Consider the following 18,685-nt stretch of genomic DNA (forward strand, 5'->3'; position numbering starts at 1 on the left):
TTTAAATGACATTAAACAGACTAGAATGCTGAACGTTAGAAGCATGTATTTTGTAGGTATAGGCCTAATTAATAAGAAGAACAGGATATATATATAGATATATATATATATGATTTATTTTTCTTCTGCAAATGTTCGGTTAACACTTCTATATACTGTACACATTGTATTCTTAACCCACAACTCTATTGTTATAAAATCAATTGAGAATTTCTATTCCACTCAATTCATCTTTAAAGCTGATTACATTTTGGGATTACAACCTGATATGTGGGTAGGGTTTTTTTTTGGGGGGGGGGGGTTGGTTGAAAATGTATGGTGCTATTTTTTTTCTGCACTAACATACTGCAATAAAAAAGCACAGCTTACTTGTCCTCTCAGTAGGCTATCTGTACTTTATCTGTACATGCTACATATAGTACAGTAGTTTCCCCCAAATCATTTCCTCAGTCTTCTCTGGTTGTGGACTGTTTTAAATCCGTAAGTAGGTCTATCAGCACACAGGCAGACCACGGCTTCTGTAGGATTCAGTAGCTGCCTGCCACCTGCCAGCAGAAGATCGAAGCGCCTCTTGAGAAGCGCACATTCGCGTGCGGTCTCTATGGAAACTAAGCAAACTTCAAGGCAAGCACTGTTAGCAGCTATTAAGCTAAGTTGACGGTTGGTCGGTGGTTCAATATCATCGCGAAATGCAGACAAAAATGAACGTATCCACAACACTGAACGCGGAGGAAGGAACGAGGGCTGAATCTGAAGAAAAAGACACGAGGGAAGGTGTTGTGTCTTTTGTTCCAGGTAACAACGTAAAGTCTACATTCAAAGGCCATCACCAAAATAACAGACTTAAATGTACTGGAATATTATCTTTAAATTCTGTTCTTTCGTGCTTATACCCTTCTGCTCCGACTCTTATTCAAAATGGCAATTACTCAAATACTGTAACTATGTTACACTTTGGGTGCCGCGACATTAAGTTATTTTGTAACATAGCCTTAACTAAAAGTAGCATGTTTGACACATAGGTCTTTATTGCATCTAACAATTAAAATAATATGAAAATATCGTTATTTTATCTAATTATTAGCTACTTGTAATTACATTTACATTTTTAAATATCAAAAAAATCAATTATTTATCTCTTTCCAACATTTTATACAGCCATGTTACTGTTTTATTTGCTGTTCTTTAAAATTATGAAAACTTGTAAAGCCACAAACCAACATTTGGTAGAAATTAAATATTTTTTGAAGGGTAAGTGTCTTCTTTTACTGATAATTTTTTGATAAAAGGAAAAAAGATTACTTAAAAAAAAAATAATGTCTGATTTTGTACCCTTTTTTTGGAAAATGCCCAATAGTAATAAAATGTCTTTTTATAGGCCAGGAGTCTCAGAGTGCAGCTGCTGATGGGACACAGGTTAACGCTGACACAGTAGAAACCAAAGCATCAGAAAGCAGCACAATGCATTCAGGTCCCAGGTAATATGCATTTTTATAATACCTGTATGGTATTTGCTTGGGAAAACATACGTTGTTGTCTAAGAAGAAAAAAATACTGAATGATTTTTCTTGTATCTTCTAAATTACCAAACAGTTTTTAAGGGAGCACTGCAAGAAAAACAAACTGTACGTGACACCAAGGCTGAATGACACACTTTATCTTCACTATAAAGGTTTGAAATTTCTGCATTTTAAAGACTTTTAATATTGCAGCTTTATGTTATTTTTCCTTTCAGCTCTTTATGTGAAGTTGTTCCTTCTGCATTGTAGGTTTTTCTTGTATTGAGGGTTTGGAGGAATATACTGGCCTGCGCTGCCTATGGCTGGAATGCAATGGCATTCGCAAGATTGAAAATCTGGAGAATCAGACAGAGCTTCGCTGTCTTTTCCTCCATCAGAATCTAATTCATACTCTGGAAAACCTGGAACCACTCAGCAAGCTTTGCACCCTCAATGTCTCAAACAATTATATCAAGATCATTGAGAACATATGTGAGTACTTGCAAACACAAATAAAAATGGCACCACACAATGAATTGTTAACAACGGTTCCCTGTTCCTCAATGTGCCATAAAGTCATTTATCGTTTGTTTTTCAGCCTGCTTGAGTGAGCTATCCACGCTGCAGATCTCCCATAACTCACTGGAGAATGTGTGTGACATGGAGGAGCTGTCACACTGTCTGTCCATCAGTGTTCTTGATCTGTCTCACAACCGCATCAGAGATCCAGCCCTCATCGGTGTTCTAGAGAGAATGCCGGACTTGGTAAAAACAGTGTATCCCACTCCTCGTATACATGATCAGTGGTGCTTACTTTTGGATGTGGACTGAATTGCTAGAAGTTAATTCGTGTTTATTTGAATTTGCCAGCGGGTGTTAAATCTAATGGGTAATGAGGTCATCAAAAAAATCCCAAACTACAGGAAGACTCTGATTGTGCATCTCAAGCAGCTGACCTATCTAGATGACCGGCCTGTTTTTCCAAAAGACAGGTTAGCAACATTGTCTTCTGTGCTTAATTCCCATAGCATTAATTTTCTGACAACCGCCATGGTCAGTTAGGGATAGTCTTTGTTACTAGTTCATCTAGAGGCAGTTGTTGAGTCTTTTACTGTAGTTTGCATTAATTCACAGAGCATGTGCAGAGGCATGGGCAGCTGGTGGTCTGGAAGGTGAGCGAAAAGAAAGAGAAATGTGGGAAACGAGAGAGAGAAGGAAGGTCCAGGAGAGTTTGGATGCATTGACTGCTATCAAAGAGAACGCACTGAGACGACAGCAGGCTCGAGAGCTTTTGGAGAAAGGCAAACACAAAATGTGGTCACATATTAACTATCGTTCAAAAGTTTGGGGACACTAAGATTTTATTTAAACTTTTATTCAGCAAAGATGCATTAAATTGACAAAGACTTTTAGACTTTTTGACTGTTACAAAATATTTCTATTTTAAGTGAATGCTTTTGAACTCTATAGTCATCAAAAAATCCTGAAAACAATATATCCAGTTTCTACAAAAATATTACGGAGCACAGCTGTTTTCAACATTGATAATAAGAATAGTTGAAAACTTGAGCACCAAGTCAACATATTAGAAAGGGTTTCTGATGTGACACTGAAGGCTTGTGTCAATTGAAAATTCAGCTTTGCCATGACAGGAATAAATTACGTAATAAAATAAAAAAATTGCAATGATCTATTTTAAATTGCAATAATATTTCACAATATTAATGTTCTTACTGTATTTTTGGTCAAATAAATGGTGGGCATAAGAGACGTCTTTCAAAAAAATGACCAACCCCAAACTTTTAAACAGTAGTGTATATACACGCTAATATTTTCGCACCTCCTTCTGACATACAGCATCATTAAAACCTTATGGTTTACCCTTATAAATCATAGAGCCTCCAAGTCCTGTTGCTGAGGATCAGAGCCCTCAAGACGAAACACCAGAAACTGCAGGGAGTGACTCTTCAAAAACAGAGCAAGAACAAACTGATCCATCAGCTTCAGAGGTAGACTACACTTTCAAATCTGCATCTGATGAGGAACAGATTATCCAAACAACACTTGATCAAAATCATTCCGACCAGTCAAAACCAGAGAGACAGCAGACAGTTTCAGAACAGATTCTCCATCCATCATTTGACCAGAAACAGACTGGCGAATCAACTCGGGGATTGAAGACTGAAGAGGAGAAGTACCAGAGAATGAGTGTTCCCACAAAACCATCACAGTCACCTCAGAGCGGTTTAGTCTCAGTCGCAGGTCCTGGGGCTCTCGTGACTGAACTGATCTCTGAGGATGAAATAGAGTCCATCAACCTGTCAGATGAACCAGTGTTAAAAATTGATGTGAGTACTTACACCATTGCTCACATCAATATAACTTCCATTTGTTTTGAATTTGAGTGTGTTGTATTGTTGATTTGTACAGAATTTTTGTTTGATATTTCACTGAAAATAACATTATTTTTGCTGCTGATTTCTTTTGATGATCTTGATTTCTTTTAAGGTTATTGAAGATATTGTGGTTTTTGGAAATAGATTGATGTTTAGAGCAGTTTTATTGCAATTACCTAAAACTAAAATGATGTTAATGTTTGAATAAATACTGTAACAGTATCGCAATGATACTAAAATAACTCTTGGTGAAAAAGCCAAATATTTAATTATGACATGATGACATTTTCTAAGTTGTGATGGAACATTGTGTTTCAACTTTATGGCAAAGTTGTGGAGATTTACATGTTACATTTTACAGAGTGTGATCCGTCCAAAGATTCAGGTCATCTCTGGTGATGACACGGAATCAGAAGCTGTTACAAGTTTGTATCACTGGCCTCAGTCAGATGCTGTGGGCACTGATCAATCTCAGCTGCTTATTAATGTCTCCACTAAGAGAACCTCAATCAAGCAGCAGAGTCCTGCCTTCTCCAGTCAAGCAGAAGCAGGGGATGACTTCCCAAAGCCAGAGGAAAACAGAAAGACTGTTCTGATTGAAGAACTGGACTGAGTTTTAATGGTTGAACAAATGGATGAAACTATATTGTAGTTTTTCTCAACCCAGGAGGCTCTCCAGCACAAACCTTGGATATTTATTTAAAGGGATAGTTCTCCCAAAAATGAAAATTCTGTCATTAACTACTCACCCTCCAAACTTGAAAGACCTTCATTCATCTTCGGAACACACACATATCTCACAAATTAAGATATTTTTGATGAAATCCAAGAGCTCTCTGACCCTGCATAGACAGCAAAGCAACTGAAATGTTCTCAGGCCCAGAAACATAGTAAGGACACCAATAAAATAGTCCATGTGATATCAGTGGTTCAACCGTAATTTTACAAAGCTATGAGAATACTTTTTTGTGCGCAAAGAAAACACTAATAACTTTATTCAACAATTCTTCTCCCCCGAGTTAACATCTTCCACCATTATAGAGAGTATCATGACGAGTATCCTGACAGAAGAACTGCTGAATAAAGTCATTATTTTTGTTTTCTTTGCACACGAAAAGTATTCTCATAGCTTTGTTAAATTACGTTTGAACCACTGATATCAAATGGACTATTTTACTGATGTCCTTGCTACATTTCTGGACCTGGAAACATTTCAGTTGTATTGCTGTCTATGGAGGTGCAGAAAGCTCTTGGATTTCATCAGAAATATCTTAATTTGTGTTCCAAAGATGAAGGAAGGTCTTACAGGTTTGGAACGACGAGTAATTAGTGACAGAATTTTAATTTTTGGGGGAACTATCCCTTTAAATTTGATGTCTACCTGATTTATTAAAGGTGTTTAATTTTAAATCACCAAATCATATTAATCCTTTAAATAAAATACAAAATACAATAACCAAATCATTTTGCTTTGAATTTTATTGCAGATATTATTAATGTATTTTGAAAATACTTCAAGACACTCGTATATAATTTATATATAACATTTATATATAATAATATATAATTTATTAATATAATTATATCTAATATTATATAATTATGGTCATTTGACACAAGCTACAGATACTAAATCCTGTACCAAACCATTAGATTTGAGTACAGAACATCACTGATTTTAATAGAAACCTTTGTCATAATTTTAAACATACAAATACATAAGTGCCTTGAATATCTTACCAAAGAGCTTACATATTAAATTATACATAAAATTAAATAAAATATACCAAGATAAAGAGTGTATGCAGATATGTGCCTGTAGCGGTGTCACTGGCATCAGTCCAGTTTTTTTAAATGTATATGTTATAATTTGTTATATGTTAAGTGGATGGGTTAGATAGAAGGATGTAGGGGGAGGCTCTTTACTGACTGAGTGTGTGACAGAATGAGCGAGTCCTTTGAGTGTTTCCTGGTTGGTTTGGTCAGTGTTGGGGACCAGAGGTGTGGTTGCAGTTGCAGCTTCAGTACGACTAGCACACATGTTGTAGAGGTTACCAGCAAATGCTGTTTTCCTGGACTCCGGTTTCAAAGATTCCCAAATTTCTGCTGCATCACCTCGGCAGCCTGACAAGACACCACTCACGCACACCTGGAAAGCATCCCATGACCTGCAGATGTGAAAAGTGCAATGTATTGAGATAAAAAAAAGTTGTATTTGGTGGAGGGTGTATTTGTGTGTGAACATGGCTCACTTGCAAATGGAGTTAATGTCCTGTGGGTTATCAGCCTTGGAGCTCACACTGTCACCCAGAGTGACCAGACATTCAGCAAAGCCCCTGTATACAGAACTACATGGATGTATTACTGCTGCACTCAGCACAGAAGAACAGAGACCTGAGAGTGTACAAATTAAAGCAGTTCAGAGAGGAAAAAAAAAAACCTTTAATGCCTGATATGTTTACCCACACAAGGATTTTGCCTTGGTGACAGGAGCTTCTATTGCAGAAGTATAGTCATAGGCAAGAAAATAGGCAATAAAAATGGGAATAACACAATATTATTTAAAAAGACAAACATTTAAATATAATGCAATACAGTAATACAAATATTACAAAAATATATAATAGATTTATGAATGTACAAAAATGTTATTTACAGGTGAACGGTTTAAGAACTTATTTAAAGATGTACCATTTTGGATGGTGTTCTGTACAAATGTTCAGATATTAAAGTTTTACTTGATCAGATTTAATATATCCTGTGGTTCTAATGATACAGAATACAACCTAGGCAGAGAAAAATAATACCCCTGCATTGTTGAGACCTGCAAATGTACTTCAGTTTCTACGATTATTAGATTGGCATATGGCATAAACTGACAGAAATGTTAACTGACGTGTCTGCTGCAACTCTACAATATTATTGTGGCAACATTCTATTGTATCTTTATGTTTATGTGTGTCTATTTCTCTGTACTGCTAGATGTTGTCATACGTCAATGGATTAATCTAAGGATTAGACGCAGAGTAAAAATGACATTTAATCTCGCTGCAGAACAACTCAAAATGACAAATTTCCATTTTTCCCATTTCTTTCCACTACTTGGCATGTTTATTTTAACAGAGAAATATAAAAGATACTACTCATACATTTAATAGTTCAGAAACATTAGCTACAGCATTATATATATATAAAACAACTTATGTTATTACACACGAAAACACAAGTTTGAAGATAAAATAAACTTTTACTCACTGAGACAGAATGAAATGATCAGCAGCAGATTCATTCCGTGGAACAGACAAAATTTTGAACTGACCACACGCACTGGAGAACCTAAACGTTCACACTTTAACACACAGTCATGTACAAATCATCCAAACATTTCTGAGGTCGCCAACTGTTGAGAATGATGGATAAACGGGGGCTGTGACATCTGATTATTAAAAAGGGGGAAAACTGTGGGATTAAAGATCATTTCCGGCTACACTGTTCAGTATCAGAGAAGAAGGATATACCTCCCATGACAATGGTTCTATATAGCTTAGCGTATTTGCTTTTTGTCTCTCAGTCTCTCTCTCACACTCTCTCTTGTCAGACTCACACACAATATACAAACAGATGGGGAAAAAAAATCAGTAGGACTGTCATTTTAATTCCAGCATGGTACTTTTCTAATACACACACTGACACACAGTGGACAAGCCTCTGTCTGATTGACAGGTTTGGATTATGTCATTGCATAAAACTAAAGGGAGAGGAGAATAAATGGATTACTACCTCTTATATAAAGCCATTACTATCAGTTCCTCTCTCATTTTCTCTGTCACTGAATCTGTTACTGTTTTCCTTGTGTTCATCTACTGTGTTTTTGGACATGGAAAAATTGAAGTACTTTAAGTAAGCAACTATGTAAATGGAATGTAGCCTACATGAAATAGGCTAGTAATATGGTTATTTAAGGCTATCGTGCAATAGACACCCAAGTGCCATTGTATTAACATCTAATTCCATCATTGTACACTGGTAAAGCCATAGTGATTTTTGTATTTTGTTTTCCTATTAAATTAATGTAAGTTGGTGAAAAATTCTTTATTATTTTGTATTGTGTTGTTATATATTCCTATATAAATTATTTATTATAAAATAATAAAAAAAAAAAAAGGTTCATAAGTTATTAATTGTGTAGTGAATTTTGAATTAATTTTTGAATTCACGTTACATTTGTGTTATGGATATGAATTATGTCTTTACACACTGAGAGGCATTTAACCTTTTGAAGTTGCTTGTAATATATATATATATATATATATATATATATATATATATATATATATATATATATATATATATATATATATATATATATATATATATATATATATATATATATATATATTAAAAACTACCATTAGGTGGGAGTAAAGTCCCATACTTACAGTTGTATGACGCAGTAGAGTCAGTGGAAGTGACGCAGTTTGTGTGGATGTGTGGCAGTCATGGATGAAGTCGGTTCACCGTCGCGTCGCCGCGGTGGTCCTGCGGGCCTCTCCGCCGTCCAGTCCGACACTATAGAGGGTCTGACAGAGCTGGAGGATCTGGAGCGAGTGTATGCGCAGCTATGTGCCGAGGAGGTGAATATTTATTAGTGGAGACACTGTGTTCGTTAGTCTCTGTGAGCTGGACTACTAGATAAACGCTTGTCAGCTGTGTTAGTTAGTTGATTACGTATGTATATAATCAGCGTGTGCCTGAACTGTGAGATCGTGTGCATGTTGACTATGCATTGGCATGAAGTGATTATAAACGCACCTCCCTGACAGGCGGAAGTGCAGATGGAGTTGGGCTCTCTTATGGGACAGCAGAGCAACATAGAAACAAAGATGCTTGGCCTGCAGAGGATGGGGTGAGTGTGTTTGGGTTTTACACTTAACATATGCTGTTGAACTGGAAGAATAGAATAGAGTGTGCTGATGAATTGTGTTTGTGTGCGTTCCTCAGACCCAACTTGCAGCTGATCGAGGGAGATGCAGTGCAGCTGTCTGGCATGATCAGCTTCACCTGCAGCCTGGCAGAGAACGTCAGCAGCAAAGTCAGACAGCTGGACCTCACTAAGGTGGCCACCATACACATCTGCATAATATGTACACTCTATAAAAATGACAGTCCCAGTCTGCTGTCAGCTTCCACTCAACCGTTGCACCTGGTTCTGTTTCAGAAAAGGCTGTACCAAGCAATTCAGAGGGCAGATGATATTCTAGATCTGAAGTTCTGCACAGATGGTGTTCAGACAGCCTTGCGTAACCAGGATTACGAGCAAGCTGCTGCCCACATTCATCGCTATCTTTCTCTTGACCAGTCAGTGATTGAGCTCAGCAAGCAGGGTGGAGAGGGTGAGTGCTTTTGGGTTTTTTTTAGCAACAAGTATTACCACCGCAACTATTGAATAGTAATTCATGTAGTCATTTTCAAATATGTATATATCTCTTTATAGTCTGACATCTTAATAGCTTAAAGAGCTACTTTTTGGATGTTTATCACTTTGCAGTTTAATAAGTCACCCTTGTAGCTATTATAATATACACTACACTAATATACACAATGTTTTACATTTTTCTAAATAAATCTCTAATGATTAACGGGTCTGCATTTATTTGATCAAAAATATATTTTAAAACTTTACAATGGCTTTTGTTCAGTTTAATGCATCTATGTTGAATAATTGTATTAATTTCTATCAAAAAAGAAAATCTCAATGACTTTTGAACAGTTGTGTTTGTCACTCCAAGTTGTCTGTTACAAACAAGTTGTAGGAGTTTTGTTACCAGCAGTATTATGCAAATTGTTAACTGTGATTTATAGAAATAATAGACAATGTGCATGTATTGTTCAAACTGATGCACACAAATACTTAGAATAAGATACTTGTATTATTGTATTATCTGTATGCTATACATTGTGCAGGCAGTGCAGTTGAAGCCAGCCTTGCATTGCTTCAGGAAGCAGAGCGCAATCTGAAGGCACTTGTTACAACGCGACTGGAGGAGGCAGTTGCCACAGGTGACTTACCTCAAGTGGAGCGCTTTTTCAAGATCCTTCCTTTACTGGGACTGCATGAGCAGGGACTTGCATGCTTTGCTCAGTACCTTTGCAGTCAGGTAGGAGCATGTGTTTTTTTAAGATTTTTGCTTTGGTGGGACTGAGTTGGCTGGCAATGTCAGGTGGTTTTTGAGCGTCGGTCAACTTTAGTTTTTTCAAAGTGTTCCCCAACGTTGGAAGAAGACCAAGGGCTGACAATGCCAGTGCCATTTGCAACTTAGCAGACATGATTGAAAAAAGCTACACGAAACGGTCAGTAATGAGCACGGCTGGAGCTGGTGAGCTCTGCTTGCTTTGTATATCCACAGTTCTAGTTTTTCCTAGTTTTTCCTGTTTTAATACAGACTACTGTCAACTGCTGGTATGGGAGAGTTGCGTTCTCTCGAACAAGTGCAGAGCGCACACGCTAGTTGGCTGTCAGCTGTAGTCTGTCCAGTGTGTTCTAGTGCAACTTTTTTGTCCCAACGCTGGCGATGCCACAGTTGGCTTTCCACAGCGCTAGTTCTTTGGCCTCAGTTTGGTGTGTCCCTACCCTTACATGACCAGTGAAATCAGTTGAGAATGCTTTGGTTTAGTTACTTGGGTTCTAATATTAAAACCTCTGTCTTTTGTTTGCTTTTCTTTCAGTTGGCCAGTAAGGCAGAGGAGAACTTACTCCTGGCTGTTGGCTCTGATCTCGGCGAACGCAGAGCACCGGTTATTTTTGCTGACACACTCACACTGCTTCTCGGTTGTTTTTTGCTGTGATATTGGCGATGGTTGAGGCTACATATTTATTATGTTTAAACAAATCGAGATCAACCAGCCTTTGTCTGTACCTGTTAGGTATTGCACGCATTGTTGAAACCCATCAGCCCATAGTGGAGACATACTATGGACCAGGCCGACTACACACACTCCTTGCACACCTTCAAAAAGAGTGTGATAAACAGGCTCAGAAAATAGTGGACAAATTCATCCAACAGAGAGATTATAACAATAAGGTGTGTTTAGTGTCTATACTGTATGCTGCGTTAGTGTGTTTATGTACTATACTTAATGTTTGCACCATGAATCAAGTGTACTTTGATGTAGTTATATACTTGTTTCGCTATAGTTTCAGGTTATCCAGAGCAGCATGATGAGGGGCATGGCTACAGAAAAGATTGAGCCCAGGTGCGGCCCGTGTTATAATCGTTTATCTGTGTATCTTGTGAATACATGGTGTTTTAAATTTTGTCTTTTGTTTTTTTTTGAGATTTGTATTCTGTGTTATGTGAGGTTACCTTAATGAACTCGAGAGCCGAGCTGTACTTTCGATTCTTGAGGCGGCGTATAGTGGCTGACTTTGAGGTTGCAGATGCAATGGCAGATGAAACGGTTATACAAGGTAACACCTAGCTTTTTATGGGATATGAAACTACTCTATGAAACAAAATTCTGTTGCAAGTGCATGTCATCAGCTGTAGCCTAGAAGTTAGCACAAATGCTACTGCACATTAATACATGATGCTCATTCAGGCAACACATCATTGCCTGTTAAAAAGAAATATATGTAACTAGCTAGGCTATACAAATTGGAGGTTGGCAAAATGTGTTGAATATGTTGTTGAATATGCTGATTTATGTAAATTTATACTCATCAGTTTTACTTTCTGGCATTGTTCATGTTTGTTTTTGTTTGGTTTTCTAGAGCATCAGCAGAGTTTAGAACAGTTGCTGAAGAACTGCCAGCTGAGCCGCACTATGCAGGAGCTGATTGGCTATTACATTCCCATGGAGGAGTATTACATGAGAGAGTCCGTCAACAAGGTGGGACACGCATACAATCAATAACTTGTGTACATTACAATGTAAAACATCAGAGATGTCAGAGCTATTGTCAGGCACATGTAGTGTCCATTCAAAAGTTTGGGGTCAATAAAAATGCTTTTATTGAAATTTATAGTGTACCTTCCTACATTGTCCTACATTTTCTATTGTTAAATTGCATATACAATTCTTTGGCAGAATCTATGTCCTCATTGGAATATGAATATGATTTTATAGGCAGTTGTCATGGACACAGCTGAGGTGGGTCAGCTGAGCTCCAGCATGGTGGATGATGTTTTCTACATAGTGAAGAAATGTATCAGCCGGGCCCTCACCAGCAGCAGCTCTGACTGCATGTGTGCTATGATCAATCATGCGACCAGTGTTCTGGAGACAGACTTCAGGTAATTTAATTAGCCTCCGTGTATTTTGTTACTGTTGTGCATTTGAAGAGTTATTGTAGTGGTGGTTGAAGATTCAGAGAATTTTGTGAAACCATTTTTTGTTGAATATCTTATCGTTCGGTGTACCCTTTGCATCTCTTTCTTTGTATGCAGAGAGGTGTTAGTATGTAAGCTCCGAGCTGGATATCCAGTCAGTGCTCTGCAGGACCTGCAGCGTGGGGTCAGCAGTGCCGTCAGTCTGATGCAGAGCAGCCTACAGCAGGGCAAGATTACAAATCTCACACAAACGCTTGGGATTGAGAGCCAGGAGCAGGCAAAGAGCGCCTACTTGGTCAGCATCAAGTCTTTCTATCTCACACAAATTTAAACACAGTCTGAATTTATTATGTCACGTTTTCACTTGTTTTCATGTACCTAGTTCTCACTAATCACACACTCCTGTCTGTTATCTGATATGTTTGTTTCTCAGGTGGCTCTCAATAATGTGGAGGTCTGCAGTGAGAATATCAGCACCCTGAAAAAGAATCTAGAGGTCTGTGTGAAATGACTTTGATTTGGTTTTTCAGTCAACCACCAGATGCAAAGATCCTATATCTCAAAATATAGGATTTTTTTTTTCCATGGAACACAAAAAGAGGATTTTTGAAATCTTTTCCATGCAGTTAATCCAGATAGAATTGTATAAGCCTCATAAACATATCATAAAAGCAGTCCAAAAAATATGGACTGAATTGATGTATGATATGATGAATTGTTTTCTCTCTTTCCATCTTAGAGTGATTGTGCCAAGTTATTCAGTCAGGGAGTGGGCTCAGATCATGCGAAGGCTAAGATAGACAGCTGTCTATCTGATTTGGTCAACACCTCCAGCAGATTCAAGGACCTTCTCCAGGTCAGTGAAAAACTATTTGTACACTAATGTTCAGAAGTTTGGGGCTGCATTTATTTGATCAAAAATGCAGTAAAACAGTAATATTGTGAAATGCTATTACTCTTAAAAAACGCTTTCTATTTTTATTTGTAAAAAGATTTAAACGATTTAATATATTCCTTTGATGGTAAAAAAAAACTTTCAGCAGCCATTACTTCTATATTTTCATTGTCATTTGATCCTTCAGAAATCATTCTAAAATGCTGATTTGGTGCTCAAGAAAAATTTTACTATTATCAATGTTGAAAACAATGTTGAAAAAAGTTATTTATTTTTAAAAATTGTGAAACGTTTTTTATCAGGAATGTTTGATGAAAATGAGGTATAGAAGAACAGCATAATTTAATAATCTTTAAATTATGTGTATATATATATATATATATATATATATATATATATATATATATATATATATATATATATACCTACATACAGCGGGTAAAATAAGTATTGAACACATCACCATTTTAAATATATTTTTAAATATAAATATATTTTTAAAGGTGCTGTTGACATGAAATTTTTCAACCCAAGTAATCCATTCATACAAAGAAAACAATACAAATAAGTTTTGTGTAATAAAATGGAATGACCCAGGGAGAAAGCATTGAACACGCTTACTGAAATTAATTTAATATTTCATACAAAAGCCTTTGTTGGTAATGACAGGACGCCTCCTGTACGGAGAAACTAGTCTGTGATTTTGGCCCATTCTTCCACACAAACAGTCTTAAAATCTTGAAGGTTTTGTGGGCCTCTTCTATGAACTCTCATCTTTAGTTCTTTTCATAGATTTTTTATTGGATTCAGGTCAGGTGATTGGCTGGCCATTCTAGCAGCTTTACTTTCTTTCTCTGAAACCAAATGAGAGTTTCCTTGGCTGTGTGTTTGGGATCATTGTCTCGCTGGAATGTCCACCCTCATTTCATCTTCATCATCCTGGTAGATGGCAGCATATTTTTATCAAGAATGTCTCTGTACATTTTTCCATTCATCCTCCCTTCAATTTTATGAATTTTGCCAGTGCCACACCATGATGTTTTTGGGGTGATGTGCAGTGCCATTTGACCTCCAAACATGATGTGTATTATGGCATCCAAAGAGTAATATTTTTGTCTCATCTGACCAGACAATATTCTCCCAATATTTCACATGCTTGTCTAAATGTTGTGCAGCAAACTTTAAACAAGCTTCAACATGCTTTTTCTTCATCAATGGAGTCTTGCGTGGTGAGTGTGCATACAGGCCACGGCGGTTGAGTGCATTACTTACTGTTTTCTTTGAAACAACATGCTAATTCCAGGTAATTCCAGGTCTTTTTGAAGCTCTCCATGAGTGGTCCTTGGTTCTTAGAAAACTCTTCTGATAATTCTTTTCACTCCTCTGTCAGAAATCTTGCGAGGAGCACCTGGTCATGGCCCGTTTATGGTGAAATTATGTTCTTTCCACTTCCGGATTATGGCCCCAACAGTGTTCACTGGAACATTCAGAAGTATAGAAATGCTTCTGTAACCAATGCTTGAGTGCCAGCGTTTTTTTTTGAAACAATAGGTTTGGGAGGTTTTTGGGAAGGTTTTCTTTTTTGTTTTTTGAAATGTTTCTTGTGTGACACGTTGGTCATGAGACACCTTTCTGACATTTCAGTTGGGGACTGAACCAACGAATATTAATTTCCACTGACAAGGGGCAGGATGTATTTTTTCCCTGTCATTCTACTTTATTACACAGAACTTAATTTCTGAACTTATTTGTATTTTTTTCTTTGTATGTATGGAACACTTGAATTGTTACCGACATCTGGTGAACAACAGCACTTTTAGAAATATATTTACTGAGAAAAATTGTGATGTGTTTAATACTTATTTTATTCGATATATATGTATATATGTCTGTGTGTGTGTGTGTGTGTATATATATATAATATATATATATATATATATATATATATATATATATATATATATATATATATATATATATATATATATATATATAATTACCCCAAACTGTTGATAGTCTGTGTATGTCATCTGTTTGTAGATGGGTAAAATTGTTTTTATTAATGGTTTATGTATGTACAGGAGGGTCTACAGGAGCTTAATAACACCTCTATCAGGCCACAAGTAAAACCCTGGATCAGCAGCTTCCTGTCTGTCTCACACAATATTGAAGAGGTAAGTTAATGATAACATTGCAATATCTATTACTAATACTGATTGATAGTGTAAAGAGTGGGTATGAATTTGTGTTGACTTTGGTAGAAATGGAAATACTTTTTTAATTTATGATGTTATATTCCTTATATTATGAATCTTTTTGAGGATGTTATGTTAGGTGTTGTTTTTTTTTTTAGGAAGAGTTCAGTGACTATGAAGCCAATGATCCTTGGGTTCAGCAACTCATTGTCCAGTTGGAGCAGCTCATGGCTGAGTTTAAGGTATATTCATTTTAATCCACTTTACACATGCTCACACAAACCTATTCTAATTCTAAAGATGCCTCCCTGTAGGTGGGCCTGTCACCAGTCATTTACGATACTCTAACTAGCCTGATGACCAGCCTCATAGCTATGGAGATGGAGAAGACTGTGTTCAAATGCACCTTCAGCAGGGTGAGATGTAAACCTGCCCTGCACAAATGAACAGCCACATATTTGCTTAAAGTCACAGACAGCCTAACTGTCCTCTCATTTCTGGGTTGCAGCTTGGTGGATTACAGTTCGATAAGGAGCTGCGTGCTTTGGTTGCCTACCTCTCCTCGGTCACGTCATGGACCATACGGGATAAGTTTGCCCGACTCACGCAGATGGCAACTATTCTCAACTTAGAAAGAGTGTGTGGCTTTTTGACTGCCATTTAAAATGTTAATCATTGAAAACCGGTCCATAAATATAAAAACAGTGTTGTTTTGAATTTTGTTTGACTGTGTTTTCTTCCTTTAGGTGTCTGAAATCCTGGATTATTGGGGACCCAACTCCGGGCCTTTGACTTGGCGTCTGACCCCTGCAGAGGTTCGGCAAGTCTTGGCTCTAAGGGTAGATTTCCGTAGCGAGGACATTAAAAGACTACGACTCTAACAGAAGTAAACAAAAACAGTTTCCACTTGAGGCTTTTATGCATAGAAATGGTGTTTTGGGTAACTTGAATTGTGTTATGATTCAATAACTTGTGTTATGTCTGAACATTTGTATACTCATGTTTTTTTTTTTGTTTTTACATATGTAATAAATGTTATACCAGCCAACATTGTGAGTCAAATAGTCCTTTAGCTATTTTGAATCTTAGACTTTCGTAAATAAGCTCTTCAATTTTAAAGGGCAGTATCTTTTTTTTTTTTTTTTTTTTGCTAAATACTGGAAAGGTTGATTAATTTAAAGATGTTTTACTGAAGACAGTTCATTAAAATTAAGTTTCCTAGAATAAATGTGATGCCACAAGGCTTCAAATACAAAAGAAACAGCTTTTATAAGTGCACAACATATTCAGAACTAGTGTGGTAAAGAATCTTACAAAAGAGATTCCCAACTAAATAATTTGTTTAAATGCAACACCACAAAAACAGTTCCACAAATTAAAGTTCAAAAGCAGTTGACTTCAAACCACTAATCTTTTCTGAGTTAACCTGCATGTAAAGAATCGGTTCATCCGGACCAGAAGCTCCGATCTGATGCACTGAAATATTTAAAAACAAAGAAAGAAACCCAAATAATAAGCAGTTTACACACTTATGAAGCAGTCTCTGTGTGCATGTAATATGGTTATGAAGTGCGGCAGTAGACAGATCTGGGGTATGTTGCTTTGTTAATGAAGTCTGGAAGTAGGTTTATCTTAGAATTTTATGATGAGAAGGACCAGTCTGCTGAACTCATCTCAGTCCCCGTGTAGCGCTGTGCCTGACAGCTCGAGCACACAAGACGAACTCGTGGATCTGCGCTCTAACACACACACACACACAAAGCCTATCTACTACTTCTTAGTCCTGGAGGAAGTTGAAATGAGACCTACGATGATGCTTAATTGTCGTCGCCTTTTCTTAAAGAAGCACCGAACGCCGACCGTCCTTTGCGTCTGTAGTCTGTCGTTTCTCTGCGTCGTTCGTCAGAGCTTCCTCTTAATGATGGTGTTGGCGGAGATCAGACGGTCCCGCTCCCGCAGCTCCTCCTGCAGCCGTGCCTCGTTGACGCGCAGCTGTCGGATGGTGTTCTTCATCTCCTTCATTTTGATCTCCATCAGCGCGATGATGTCCCGCTGCTCGTTCAGCTTCCTCAGCAGCTCAGCGGGCGTTGTGCCGGTGGTTAGCGAGTACGAGTGGTCCACCCCGCACAGCGCGAGATCGGCCACGGGGCACGGTGCGCTGCCTCCGGACAGGTTTTCGCCTGAGCCCAAGACCACCGCTGCGAGGCAGGAGCCGTCTCCTGAAGGTGTGAGGTCTACGGCGGTGATGTACTGGCCGTTCTGACCTATCTGCACCACGGTGGTGTTCTCGGAGTCCCCCTCTTCCTCCACTGGCGCTGACTCGTTAACGTTAGCGTTGGAAACAACGTTGCTGATGATGGGCACGACCTCGGAGACCTTCCTGCTCCTTCCTCGCCTGCTCTTCCTCTCGTTCACCCCGCGCAGAGGGAAAAGCGTCGGGACGCGAATGGTGTAGGTTTTCCTGCCGCCGGGGAAGTGGACGCTGCAGACCCGGTGTCCGGTGGTGGGCTGGAAAGTGCTGAAGCAGCCGCTCACACCGGCCCGCGAAATGTTCTTCAGCCATACCTCTCGCTGAGTGGGATCCTTCGGAAAGGTGTAGAATCGCAGATCGCGGTCCCGGTGCGAGTTGTTGTAGCATCCGGGCACGCAGCACGTGAAGCCGGGCATAATCGTGTAAAAGATGCACCAGTATAACTGCAGTCCCTTGGAAGTTTCCCTAATTTTGTTTTGTTTGGTTCCTTCGTGTGCTGTTATCCAGACCAGCGGCCTACAAGCGGAACTACACGTCCCACAATACTTACGACTTCCTGTTTTGGTTTCAAATGCTGGCAGACAGACTCGCGTCTGCGCAGATGTGCGCCTTTGGAGGACTTTATAATGCGATTATGCAAAGCCAATAGTGTTGCAACAGTGCTTTTAACTTGCACAATGTGTAAATAAAACTAGACAGTTTTGGAATTGTTTTGTGCCAAATATTGGACTTGTTTCATCCTTTGTAAATCAATGTAAGAGCGTGCTTTGAATGGTGCAATTTATACCGAACGAAATGGAAACATTAAAAAACAGTGCATATTAAACAAATATATAGAAATAAAAAATACATAAACAACAGCGTTTCCTTTAACCTTTACATCACTGGTTAGAGTGTGTTAACCTTATAATGTCTAGTTAACCTTTTGGACAATTACAGTGATTCTTGAACTAGCATCTGCGATATTTGATTAAAACAAACCAAAAATGTTCAATGAATGCCTGGTTTAGGAATGCTGCCCTAGGCATTACATCACAATATGATGTATATCACAGCATGAGCAACTGAGAATAGATAGCCTGCAATAGTATTTAATTTATGAATAGCCCTATTTATTAT

The 18,685-nt window shown here is 38.0% G+C and overlaps 3 protein-coding genes across 3 annotated transcripts; 2 read left to right on the top strand and 1 right to left on the bottom strand.

Moving 5' to 3' along the window:
* Nucleotides 1-500: 500 nt before the first annotated feature.
* dnaaf1 (dynein axonemal assembly factor 1) lies at nucleotides 501-4,508 on the top strand. The gene is made up of 10 exons (XM_042726826.1): nucleotides 501-795; nucleotides 1,379-1,478; nucleotides 1,581-1,672; nucleotides 1,770-1,991; nucleotides 2,098-2,264; nucleotides 2,370-2,491; nucleotides 2,634-2,800; nucleotides 3,396-3,508; nucleotides 3,587-3,847; nucleotides 4,257-4,508. The coding sequence occupies exons 1-10, from the start codon at nucleotides 690-692 to the stop codon at nucleotides 4,506-4,508; spliced, it is 1,602 nt and encodes a 533-aa protein (XP_042582760.1). The 5' UTR covers nucleotides 501-689.
* Nucleotides 4,509-8,340: 3,832 nt separating this feature from the next.
* Nucleotides 8,341-16,363, top strand: cog4 (component of oligomeric golgi complex 4). The gene is made up of 19 exons (XM_042727559.1): nucleotides 8,341-8,529; nucleotides 8,719-8,801; nucleotides 8,897-9,011; nucleotides 9,114-9,288; nucleotides 9,860-10,053; nucleotides 10,622-10,724; nucleotides 10,817-10,977; nucleotides 11,091-11,151; nucleotides 11,232-11,363; nucleotides 11,667-11,785; nucleotides 12,023-12,189; nucleotides 12,343-12,520; nucleotides 12,659-12,721; nucleotides 12,965-13,081; nucleotides 15,202-15,294; nucleotides 15,474-15,557; nucleotides 15,630-15,731; nucleotides 15,824-15,952; nucleotides 16,062-16,363. The coding sequence occupies exons 1-19, from the start codon at nucleotides 8,395-8,397 to the stop codon at nucleotides 16,194-16,196; spliced, it is 2,346 nt and encodes a 781-aa protein (XP_042583493.1). The 5' UTR covers nucleotides 8,341-8,394; the 3' UTR covers nucleotides 16,197-16,363.
* A 603-nt stretch (nucleotides 16,364-16,966) lies between these two features.
* thap11 (THAP domain containing 11) lies at nucleotides 16,967-18,377 on the bottom strand. The gene has a single exon (XM_019115964.2). The coding sequence runs from the start codon at nucleotides 17,980-17,982 to the stop codon at nucleotides 17,218-17,220; it is 765 nt and encodes a 254-aa protein (XP_018971509.2). The 5' UTR covers nucleotides 17,983-18,377; the 3' UTR covers nucleotides 16,967-17,217.
* Between the last annotated feature and the right edge of the window lie 308 nt (nucleotides 18,378-18,685).

Source organism: Cyprinus carpio, chromosome B7 (assembly GCF_018340385.1).
Source record: "Cyprinus carpio isolate SPL01 chromosome B7, ASM1834038v1, whole genome shotgun sequence".
Lineage (NCBI taxonomy): Eukaryota > Metazoa > Chordata > Actinopteri > Cypriniformes > Cyprinidae > Cyprinus > Cyprinus carpio.